The following is a 13,048-nucleotide window of genomic DNA, read 5'->3' as shown; positions in this document are numbered from 1 at the left end:
GTAGAGAAAATTCGCGGTCTTTCTAGTGTTAAATCGTTTTAATCAAATTTAAAGCAGACTTTGACAGCTAAATTTAATATAAAATGAATTGCGCTTGAACAAGGCGTTTATAACACTTAACTCCATTCAGTGTTTGTAGTGAATAAAAGTGGATACAGTGAGACCTCGTTAATCCGGACCACTTCGTTTCGTCAAAAAATGCCGGTTTAGCGGGGTATCCGGATTATTGGAAAGCAAAAAAATCAATGAATCTTGCAAATGCAGCACCGTGTTCAAAACGCAGTATGCACCTTACTCCAATTCTAAGTACCGAGTTTCTGGCTGGACAGCAACTAAAATAAAATTATATTTTGTGTATGATCCGACCCAGTGTCGAACCCCAGAACCACCGTATTAAAGACGAATGCTCTAAGCCAGAAGTAACGAACATGCGGCCGCAAATCGGTTTGACAACCGCTCTTGCATGGCGAAGCATTCCGGCGGGACCAGCAGTCTAGAACTTTCTTAGGCCTGTTTCCAATTTTTGCGCAATGCGATATCAAAAGCTGATAGCACGATTGAGTTGCAGTAGTATGTCTTCAATAGATTGCCGCACTCAACCTATGTAATGTACGTATTTTTTTGCGACCGCGGAAGCGTTGTTTGTTAGTGTTGATGAACAATTTATTTTTTCGTTTCTAAAATACTGTACAGTATTTCATAGTATGACTAAAAAGCTGTGCGGCTTACTCAGCTGTAACTGACAAAGTGGCTTGACACAACGAATAGGACCGTCACTGCTGCTACAACGTCATTATGCAACGCAACGTAATTATGCGTAGATAATAATCGGCTATTGTTTCGTCAACAAACTAACATACTGCATTAGGACAATCGTGAATCATTTTCGCTTAACTGTTAATAATCCGGTTTATCGGATTTTATTGCTATTGATTTAGCACATTTGTTCCAAAACTTTTGTGTCGGAGTCGGACAGCGGGGCTTCCGGATTAAAGGGGTAAAATGCATAGGAAGAAATCCGTTCCCAGCAGTTTTGTGTCGGATAGCGGGGATTCCGGTTCATCGGGGTACGGATTAACGAGGTCCCACTGTATATACAACAAAAACTGCACACAGAGAAGCTCGGTAATTGGGGTCGAGCGTTGATGAATCAATGCGGAGTTTGAGACAAAAAATACTTTTCTCAGCCTAAAGACAAGCATTCTGATACTAACAATAGGAACCAGGTCATTTAAAAAGTTATGCCTTTGATGCACAACTCAAACTATGCAGATTTTTACAACAGAAATAGAATGAAAATTTGATTTCAAATTGTCGACTGTGTTTCGACACATGTTGTATTAAGTGATAATAAACTATGCACAAATAATATAGTTAACACAGGCGAAAGGTTATAACGAAGGCAGAATTAGCTATATAATATGCTATTGAGCTATCCCCGCCCACAATTGCGGCAAACTTGAAAAAATCCAATCAATTTTTGCTGGAAGCAACAACATGTGTCAAAATAAAAAACTTAGTGGAGAACCGTCTCGTAAGGGCATTTGTTCGCCTTGTGGCGAGCGCTGAAACAGCCTCCTTATGATAACATTATGCAAATTACTTCCACAGAATCAAGTAAATTTACTGATCTTGGTGACAAAGTGGTGTTGCTGGGATTAACGTACAACAGCTTTTACACCATCAAGCCAACCAAAGATAAAAATTAATCAATCTTCATCACATAATCGTTTCAGTATGGTATCAAGACTTATTTCTTGTGGCTTGAAGGGTACATTTTTCCATTGTTTTACAATATAGTGGCGTGTAGTGGCTTTTTTAGTTATTCTAAATCCTTTAATTTTTATAAGTGGTAGGGCAACTGCTCCCTTATATAGAGCTTCTATGCCCCAATCAAGATTGCAATTTTTGCAGATAACTTTGCTTATTTTCTTCCAGTCTTGGCTCATGCCATCCTGTTTGTCTTTTCTGGGATGCTCTATCATCTTGTATTTCGCTTTAAATCCAGGGGTGATATTGATGTATTGCTGGTTGTCCACAACCCTGCCCATGAAAATGCAAATAAAAAATCACAGAGGTAAGATGATTTTGCAGACATACTGCAGACTCGAAAGAAAGGAAACTCTGCCTTAGATTTTGAATAAAAGTTCCAACCCCTTTCAAAGAAAGTCCGCGGTTTTTGTTTAGCATACTTTTGTGTGACACAACACAGAGTGCAATATCTTATGCCATACAAAAAGTTACTTACACAAAATCAAAAGAGGAACAAACCAACACTTTGCACTTTTTACAATACAACAGAAATTCATCATTTGTTTGTTTCACTCGAGATTCTTCTAATTTTCTCAAAACTTTGCTTTGAACCTCTCTCATATCAATTGTATTCAGATTTTTAAGCTAAAAATGAAAGCATAGTTTAAATTGTGTCAGTGTTTATGAAACATTTTTCTATAGACCTTATATCTAGGATCTATGAAATAATTTTCAAGCCCTGTGAATGCGAATATCAAACAAACCTCTTCCCTGTAAACGTTTTGGTTATTCTGGATGAAATCCACCAAGTTGTCAGTGCATTCATTCATCAGTTGAGTTCTATGAACATTGAGCCGATCTCTTCGTGCAACTCTGTCAGATGAAATGTGGACCATTTCGCCACCACGCTTTCGTACTCGACCTGTACAATTGAAATATAACTAATTAACCTAACTAATTAACTAATTATAACTAATTAACCTAATTAATTAACTAGTTATAACTAATTAACCATGATTTTCATTTTTTCCGGATCAAAAAACAGACAAAAATTTTTATATTATTTATATAAATTTTATATAATGCTATTTATCACTACAACGCTTACATCACAACATTATAGATAATGCTTGGACAAAAACATATTTTTGATATGAAGATAATATTGAAGATTACCTTTAATTTGCAATGTTAAACTTTCATTTCTCAAGAAGTTGTAATTTATCACCAAATTGCAATCAGCAACATCAATGCCTTCCCCTGCAGCATGTGGAGTGCTTATCAAGATCTTATGTTGTCCGGATTTAAACGATTTTATTGTTTTTCGCTGTGCTTGCTGTGATAGACCTGTAAAAGAAAGATAAATGTATATTTAGTTATATCGTGGAAAATAATTAACTCAAAAATTTGTTTAACTGAAAGTGTTTTTATGGTCTCCAGGAACTAGTGCCTGTTATGTCAAAATTAGTCAATTATTCATTTACTGTTACGTAAATACCACGATGATTCGCTTTTGTCAAGGGTTGTTATAAGCTAGAAGCGTTGAGCGTAAAGTCTGCATTTTATAATCTAATGCCACTTCACCTTAAACCTTTCATGAGAATCCAGGAGTACAACATTTTAAAGTCCCAGTTGAGGTCGTTGCAGGGCTACAGTTTAAAGATTGAGGTACAGGCAACAGTGTCAAAAAATAGCATGGTGAGAACACTTTAGGCTGGATTAAGTACGATAAAAGCAATTAGGCCATTGAGGGGACTTCAGAAGGATTACGGTACTTCATGATAACCTTAAAGTAAACTAGCTAATGCCAGACTCCAGGTATTAAATGAAAAACATAGCTGGACATTAACGATGCTATGATCAATGTCCTTTATCAATCACACTGTATGTGCGTGTTTATAATTGTCAGTTTTTAGCACAAACTCTTACATTTTACCCGTCTTGGTATGGGTATCCTTTGAATACAAATTTCCTCCACTTTAGTTCAAAAGTTTGTCGAGGCACTGAAGTTCCCATCAGAGAAAGACATTCTTGGAAGTTGGAGAAAATACTTTAAACACCTGTTGAACCCTGTTGCAGTAACATCGAATTACCCCCCAGGACACAGCCAATGCTGTTAGTGAAGAAACTAAACTCACAGGGGCCATAGTAATCCAAGATCTTTAAAAGAAGATCGAGGCTGAAGATCTCTAAAAGCTTGTGAGGCTGATGGTTGTAATGAAAATCAATATGATATGCTCAAGGTCATGGACCGAAAAGAAATCCTCAGCAGACCAGTGTGTGTCAAGTGGTGCAGAGTTCCAGTAAAACACCGAAAAATTGGTGTGTTACTGGTAAGATGTATGTCAAATGTCTTGAAAAGCAATGCTGTGAAATATTTAAATCACGGCTTGAGGACACACAGTGTAGTTTTCCTCCTGCTCGGAGCACAATGAGTGAAAATTTAACTATCTAGAAAATTTTCAAACAGTCTTGGGAATATACAGAAGACGTTTACAACTGTTTCGTAGATCTTGAAAAAAGCAGATGATTGAATCCTTGAAATAAGCTCTGAGGAGTACTGCAAAAGTACGGTGCTGATGGCAGGTTACTAGTAGCCATTATATAACTGTACAAATGTCTTGAAATTTGTGCTCGTTTAAACAAAGTTAAGTGAAATATGTTCACTGTGGATGTTGAACTTTGGAAAGGGTGCGTGCTGTCACCTTTCGTCTTCATAGTTTACCTGAACTGGATAAACAAGCAAAGCCTTGGTGAAATGTGTGTCTTGGTTACAACAACAGTAGAACAATAGCGCAGTGAAAAACTCTAGCAAGTGGAAAAGTTAATGTACTATGGACTATGGAGTGCAATTCACCAGTGATGGAAGACAAGACATCGAATTGGACACACAAATTGGAAAAGCAAGTGCAGTCATGTGTGAGTCCATCAGTCAGCTGTTGCTCAGAGAAACTTAATACTACTAAATCAAATTCGTATTATTGAAATTCTAAAATTTTTCAACGCTGAGCTCCTACCTTTTCAAATTGAGAAGTCCCTACTACGTTGGTATGGAAACTTCACCAAATTGATTTAGAAAAGACTACCAAAGCAAGTCATGCTAGCCAGACTAACAGATAAAAGCCAATCAGATCAATTAAGATCCAGGTAGTACATTTGCATCACTGACCTGGCCATGGTCATGGTATTTCTTCACCTGAACTGGAAGACGTGACAAAAAATTGCAAAGTGGTAAGGAAGTGCCTAGAACTGTTAACCCCACGACCCTTCTGAGAAGATACAATTGATTTCAAAGGAAAAAAGAGAGAGAGAAAAGATATCGTAAAATAGTAAAAACTTTCTGGTTTCATTTTATACTTGTCTAACTTCGTTCATCTCAGTTTGTCTAGTTGCTTTAATTGTTTGTTACATTTTTTGTTTGTATATTTGCGTGTATCTCCATTCTCTATATAACCTTTTTACTACAGCGTACCGATATCCTTGACTCAAGTTCTTTAATATTATACTCTACAGTCATTGTGAATGTTTTAGGGGAAGAGGAATTAAAAAGTGGAACAAAAATTAAAATTTGACGATTTTTGCCTATAAAAACCTATTAAGAAGCAAATCATCTACGTCACAATAAATAACTGTTTCGCTAATTTTAAGATTAAGAGCGCTAGTTATGTCCCAGGATTTGCTGGAACAGTTAAGTTAAGCATTTTGAGATATCCAAATTGTTGGTTTAAGTGAAGTTACGTTAGAGAGCTTACACTATACCTTTTAATCGTCTTACTTACCCTTCACGCCCGCTGAAGTTTGAGTCCCAGTGAAAACCACAGGTTTCAAGACTTTTAATTGTTCATCATCGTTCATCCAATCCTAATTGTGTTTTATAAATTGTATTACTGAGTCACAATGTTATAGGTATTAAGCTTAGTGCTTGTATGAGTACAATTGGGAACGAATATTAATACATGGCATTTTGGAACAAATATGAGACTATGCAGTAAAAAACGAATCATAAATTATATGAAATAAAAGATTGATAAAAATCAAACGTTATATGCATAGAGTAAACACGAAGATATATTTCCTACATACTTTCAGTGCGTAGGCATAAACCTTCATTTGCGTCATCAGCATGATACGCGAATCTGAAACAGTCTCAAATTTCTCCAAAATGCATTTCTTGATTTTACCAAGATTTGGGTTTACACAGCGGGGATCATCACAAACTTCTTTTAGTGTGTTCAAGGCATCTATAAAAACTCTACAAGTTGTTACAAAGATGCAAGGCAGTGTGAAAACCTTGACATGCAAAACTCTATATATTACTTGATTATCACCAAACAACACTGTGATAAACGCTTAAGATTATGTCTTGTTCATTGTAGGATCATACCTGCAAGTGATAAACTAAGTTAACACAACGTCAGTAAGCAACAACCTGTGTGATATTGATGCAGCAATTTTTCTGTACGTGTTTCTTGTTTCTGTGAATCTAAAGTCTCATCTAGTAACTTTTTTAAAGCAGCTTCCGGTCGGCATATGTAGTAGATATCCAATGCATCTCCGCACACCTTGGCAAGAAACATTTGGTTGTTGAATAACTACCGGCAGCTCATATTCATTCAGAAATTCCCATGATCAATTTTCTATCATTATCTCAATTTCATGAATATAATTTGCCAGAAAGCAGTTTCTCTCATGGTGCAATATTTTTTACAATAAATTGTTACCGATGATTAAAATATAAAAATATAAAATTCTACTAAAACAACATCATCGATAATTTACCTCTAGATATTCCACACAGGTATAAGCATCACGGGAATGGTTCGATTCTGCGATTTCTTCCTTGGCTTTCACACACCATTGCTTAAACATATCCCGATCAAAATCATTTTGTCTGAAGCCTGGAGCCCTTGATATTGACTCTTCTAAAAAATATGACATCCATTGCACAAATTTTTAAATATTGCATTGCTCTTGGATAATGTATTAAAAATACTTGCACCTATTTTTGGGTGTACTACAGTGTATGCTTTTAAGTTGGTAACACAAGTTTGTAGCCTTTTCTAAGGACCAAGATTCTGAACCTACACCAATTCTTTGATAAAAACAAACCAACCTTTCAAATCGATAAGGACTTGTTCAATGTTTGTCATCAGAGTAATAACTTTTTCAAAAAATGGATCATTCCTTTCCATATCCATTAGTAAATGGCCTAAAGATATACATTTGACTTTAAAACTTACATTGAAGCAAAATAAGAACAACTAAAACATTGGATTAAAGCATGGCAGCAGAAATATGTTGTTCGTCTCTGTAGGCATTATTTATCAATTCTGGCTCTGCTGATTATGCTATTTCAAACCTCAAACCCACAAATAATAATGATACGGTGAAATATTACGGCCATTAAAAAAAAGGTAATTAGTAAAATTTGGACAAGGAAGAAAGATCATTTACTCTCATCTGGATTTGCAATGTACTTCTCCATTTCTTTCCTATTCTGTGAGTCACAAACAGTCACAACACCATCAATGGCATTGAGATTAGCACACAACCGCTTCATTTCTTGTAAGGCTGAATCTTTGTTTGTTTTTACCTTCCCCATTCCAAGAGTAGCAGTCAGGCCAATAACCTGTTTTATTTAAAAAAATTCAGATCTGATGAAAGAAAGTTTTCAAGTAACAGCTACAAATAGTGCACAGCGTTTTGATTCACGCAATGTAAAATATTTATAAAAAATAAGACACAAAATCTTAATCCTTTCATGCACACAATACTAATCTATTTCAATGACTGCTAGCAATAGATATTGTCTTAGAATATTTAAGCAGGAACATGTTTTGTACATAGAATATAAAACAAGTAAATAATATAGAACAAGGAAAGTATTTTACAGTCCCTTTACAGGTCTTCACCATCCCAAGTAGGTATTTGATGAGTATACTGGTAAGAAAAAATGAAGATGAATAAAAGTAGCAGTAAATAGTAAATCATGAACCTGAGGTAACTTTTTTGAATCATTTTCCAGTCTAAAGTATTGCCTCATCAAGTTATTGTAAGGGTCTCCTCCCTTGCAGTGATGGCATTCGTCAAATATCAACATTCCAAATTCGTCAAGTTTAACCGCCGACTTATCGTTTTTATTACTCTGCAAAACAGGTATCTCAAGTTGTGAAATGACAGTGTGAAATGTTTTACAATACTTTAAGTAGAATGATTTTGGTACACTATTTTTCACTTTCATCAGAAAATAAGGTTTGCATTAATGATCACTCACATTGAGATCATTAACTAAAAGTTGCGGAGTCAAAATCACAACATCTAAATCCTTCACTGCCAAAAGAGATGCGCGGTCACCATTTCCGCACCGATAATCTGTCCTGAAAAAAAATTTCAAATATGTCAGACAATTTTTTCTTGAAAATACAGACGATTCAATATACACTTCACATAGCATTGTAAGATTTATATTTGATTTTATATTATGCACTTGAATTTTGGCGGCAGATACTCCTTAAATCTGTCATGTTGCTGCTGTGCCAGAGCAATTCCAGGAGTAAAAAATAGAACATTGCGCTTTGTTTCATCATCTCTGCAACTGGTTTCGTAATAATTTTGAATTATGTTTGCGGCCACAAGGGTTTTTCCAGCACCTAACAACACAAAATTTTGTATATGTTTACAACTTAAGTAAATGTTAACAGAAACAAAGTAAAAACAAAACAAACATTAAATGCTTTTCGTTTAATTTTGTGGGGATTGAATCATTTTAAGCTGTACCGGTATTGGCTGTGTGTTAAACTGACAGTGCACAAAAATTAAATTAATGCGAATTTGATAAACAATAAATCTCCTCAAACGTATTTAGTTTTAGCAAGGTGTAACTTCTCAAATACCAGTATTACACCATCTAGCACATTATCTTTACCTGGAGGGGCGCAGACGATGACGTTTTTACCCTGTCTTGCAAGATAAGCAAGTTCGTGTTGATACCCGCGAAGCTCATACGACTGGTATGGGTCACATAGTTCTGGGACGTGATATGAAAAATACAAAAATGACAAATTGCATTGTCTACAGCATACTTAAAACATTATGTTGTTTGCAAATTTTATCAATACCTATTTCATTCTCAGCATCGAAAAATTCGTCGGAACTAAGTGACATGTGATCAAGGTCCTCATCATCATCTTCTTCTTGGGCACTTTGCTATCAAACAATAATAACGAAGTCTCTATATTTATAAAGATAGCGGCACCATCTAATTTATCAATGTTTGCAGAAAACTCATGTGCAAAAGTAACATCATAGCAATGAAAACTAAACTTTTAAGTTATACAAAAGTATTTAAAACGCAGACATTAGCAACTGTTTGAAACAACATCCTTCATCAACATTCTCATTTACCTCTTCATTGCCAACCTCCATTTGTTGTTCATTTAGAGGTGAGTTTTCCATTTCATTTTCTTTTTTTTCGATGGTACCATGTAAATAAAAACACCCAGTACTTGTAGATGGTTGCTGAAATCAACAAAGGTAATGATAATAATTTTCATTGATTTTCAACAGTATATTAAGAATAATGATTATTATCAAATGTTGAACTACCGAACTGCATTCCATATATTCCTCTCTTCCAACAACATTTTCATTGTTTTCTAAGAAAAACCACAACAACTTAGTAATGTATGATAAATCTGAATTTAGAATTTACCACTTTCTACTTACACAGTACTCTACTTTCTCTACCACTGTTTAGGTTACAGTATACCAGTAATTAGTAATGGACAGTGGTCAGAAATGTAACTGATCATTGTTTGTAGATGATGTTTTCATCTTTTATACACAAAATTACTTACCATCGAAAATGAAGTACTGTGCTAATGCCTTGGCTAATGTTCCTGCCACTTCATTGCTATAGTTTCCTTCTTCTGCGTGATTATAAAGTTCTTTTAACCAAGTTGGCTTTTTTCTCAAAATAAAGTCTATGATCCATGCTAATGCATAAGTACTTCCTGATCTATTACATTTCTCATTTAGGTCATCTCTGCAAAAAATAGCAGCTGCAGTTATGTACAAACTATTAACTAATAAAAGTAAAATTGAAAATGAATAATTAACTTTAAATATATCTTCATACCATGCAGAATAGATCTATCGAACACAACGCCTTTCATAATTTAAAATTAAATCTTTTCATATACTCAAAAATAATTGACATGTTGCACATTTTTTGACTTACCTTTCTCCTTCAGACAGCCATGGCCTCAGCACAGTGACAAGAGTTCGTGCATCAATCACATTTAACTGAGGCTGAATAATGTCAAAAAGCTTTTTAAAGGTTTCGGCATTCTCAATGTGATATATGAACTTATCAGTCAGTTCATTATTCAGGTTTCCAATCATAAAATCATGGATCCAACGTTGGTCTGCACAATGTATTAATTTACATATAAAAAGGGCAATTAGTTATAAGCATAAAAGATTGTTCTACCCAAGCCAGCTTAACTTACCTTCACTTTTGCTCAAAGCATCCAAGAAAGACTGGTAAATACCGCTTTTACCACATTCCAACAATTCTTTGAGAAATATATCGACTTGCTTTCTAGGGCGATCATGAAGGTCTTGGATTTGTTTTCGAGCTACAGATTTTGTAAAAGTACAAATATGTGATAACAACGACATCAGAAATATTGTTGCACCAAACTGGGCCTTCCCAAAGAGCAATTCTTTGCAATCGTACAGCACAAATCACCAATTAATACAATAACAAAACAATGCTTAACAAATAACATTACATTCCGTTTATGGCCGTTTAGTTTACTTTATCCTTTCAGCTAGTAGTATTAAAAATCAAAAGGTTTGAGAATTGTTATAATTTTCATGATGGTATGCATAAGATCAGATTATTTTAATTATGATCTAAACTAAGAGTGCTTTGCTTTACAACAGCTAATATAATAAATTTAATCCAAGTTTAACCCACTTTTAAGTTAACCTGAATCTGATTAAAGTATAATTATTGTGATTACATTGTAACAAATTGGGATGTGTACTGCGCTACATTACAGTAACATCAACATTTATGGCTCTTCCTCAATGCTAATGAATCTCATCTCAAGGCATGATTATTGCTAATTAGTTATTCTCCTACGAATGACTTGCATATGGTCAGACAAACACATGATAATTTTCCAGTTGCTTAACTGGTTTGGCCGTCAAAGCTATAAAAGCTTGACATATGTACATGGTCAAATCAAGTACATTACAATACATTCTGAGTTAACTGAGTAAAAAAAGAAAGGTGTGAATGAAGGTTGAGGCAGAGATTGTGTTCCTTTTAAATACGATCATATCATAGCGTTTATAGCAAAAAAAACAAAGTAGGGTAAATGTTTTACTTCAGTTACAATTAAAATTTCCAACTAAATACGGGCATTCATCATAAATAAAGCAATCGTTTTGACTGCTACGTTGCAACATTATCAAAGCAGAGTTACTGAAAGCATCGACAAAATATTTTGAGCATTATTGCAATTTTGTACTTATACAATTATATATTTCTATACAAGCAAAACGTTTACCTTCATCTCTTAAAGTTGGCATAAACTCCAGCAATGGCAAAGGAGTAAGAAAGTGGTCAAATAATGCCCTGTAGCTAATTACGCAATCCTGTAATTCCCTAACTTCACCTTCCATTCTTCAAAACCCAGTCTTAGCTGCTGCGGTTTTGCTTGCTTTCTGCTTTGAAACTTAAAAATTAGACCTATTCGGTTTATTACAAGGTAAACAAGAGCCCCTTTTTTCATTGTTGGTATTTCGTTGGCAACAAGTGCAAACAGTAAACACATAAATGTGTAAATCCCTGGTTAACAACTAATGTTTCACTAACGGTAATTCCCCTACATGAATACTACGGCTTGTCGCGAGAACTTTCTACAATAAGCATTGTGGCTGTAGGCCTACATAAAGTAGAGGTTTGGAAAAAATGAAGTAAAATATTTCAAACTATATTCCATGCATCATGATTTCTTACTTGTTATAAACTCGTACTCACTTAATCTGTAGCGCTTTGGATTTTCTACTAGAACAAAAGTATCGGTAAGGCGGTATCACAAGCAAACGAATCAATTTAAGTATGCCTTCATTGAGAGAACAGTTCCTTTTCCATCGTAGTTAGGCCAACTAGTTAGTAAGAATCTCCTTTGCAACCTACCGAGAGCAATACAAACTCCGGTTTTATAAAATTAATTTTAAATTGTGGTCAAATCAAAGTATGAATATTTAAACAATGTCGTTATTACCCCAAACATATAAAAATCATTAAAATCATATCATTAAAAAGGTAAAGTTATTACCTTAATATTTATTACCTTAATTTAACGCTTAATTTTTAATTACTTTAGTTTTTACCAAGCCATAGAATAAAACATTTTAACACAGCGGTGCCCGAACTCTTTGACCTTTTGAGCTTCTTTTGCAAAAGGCAAATTAAAATATTCAACACTTTTGACTCAACAAAGCTTTAAAAAAAAACAAAGAAACGGCTTCCCTGTTTGGAAAATGGATAAAGGCTTGGTTAGGCTATGAATAAAGCGATATAGATAAAAATATACCGAGCGCTTCTACGGATGTTGGCATTTATTGGTAAAGGAACGCTGATGAAAAAACGGTACAAAAGTGTTTTAATGCTACTTACGTTTATAATTACGTAACCATAACTCTACACATCGCAATTGCATTTAACAAATTGTTTTCCGGTTTGCATGAAATTACTTTCAAACCAGTTAAAACTTTATGCGCTACTGTGTAGGCTGCATTCAAAGCTTTGTTTATTCTACGACAAAGAGTAATGATCAGTTAACACACAAAATAGAACGCGCTCATAATTCCTTTCTTAAATTTTAAAAAGTGCGTCGCTCCCGAGACGAAAAAGGAATGGGTTCGAGTAAAGTTCTTTGCCAAATTTGGTCGTCGTTCTCAAACTTTAAGTCTTTTTTTATGATTGCTAATACCAAGGGGACTTCATAATCGTGTCAAACGCAATGGTTGTAATGTATGAATTGCTTAATATACCATGGCGAGGTTATGCTGTTCGGTTGTTATAATTCGAGATGTATATTCTGCAGATCTGACTTCTGACTCCGAAGAGTGCTGTTAGTATCCTCGTTCCTACTATAAATAATAGATAAGCTCATCTGTGCTTTACTGGGGACTATTGCTTCGAGAGCTCAAAGCTTACAAGAGTACAAAACTAGAATGGTAGATTAAAACGAATGGCAAACGTATATATGCAGCA

General features: G+C 34.7%; 1 protein-coding gene across 1 annotated transcript; it reads right to left on the bottom strand.

The window, feature by feature from the left end:
* Positions 1-1,319: 1,319 nt before the first annotated feature.
* LOC143449987 (ATP-dependent RNA helicase DHX58-like) lies at positions 1,320-11,591 on the bottom strand. The gene is made up of 21 exons (XM_076950354.1): positions 11,334-11,591; positions 10,263-10,391; positions 9,992-10,178; positions 9,609-9,796; positions 9,358-9,407; positions 9,157-9,270; positions 8,871-8,958; positions 8,678-8,779; positions 8,240-8,402; positions 8,027-8,129; positions 7,748-7,897; positions 7,207-7,381; positions 6,866-6,961; positions 6,532-6,674; positions 6,182-6,314; positions 5,836-5,993; positions 5,532-5,613; positions 2,929-3,099; positions 2,517-2,674; positions 2,249-2,397; positions 1,320-2,043 (listed from the first exon to the last, which is right to left on the bottom strand). Exons 1-21 carry the CDS (start codon positions 11,446-11,448, stop codon positions 1,710-1,712), a joined length of 2,988 nt encoding a protein of 995 aa, XP_076806469.1. The 5' UTR covers positions 11,449-11,591; the 3' UTR covers positions 1,320-1,709.
* Positions 11,592-13,048: the final 1,457 nt, after the last annotated feature.

The sequence above is a fragment of the Clavelina lepadiformis genome, chromosome 3 (assembly GCF_947623445.1).
Source record: "Clavelina lepadiformis chromosome 3, kaClaLepa1.1, whole genome shotgun sequence".
NCBI lineage: Eukaryota > Metazoa > Chordata > Ascidiacea > Aplousobranchia > Clavelinidae > Clavelina > Clavelina lepadiformis.
This window is presented reverse-complemented; position numbering and strand designations above follow the sequence as displayed.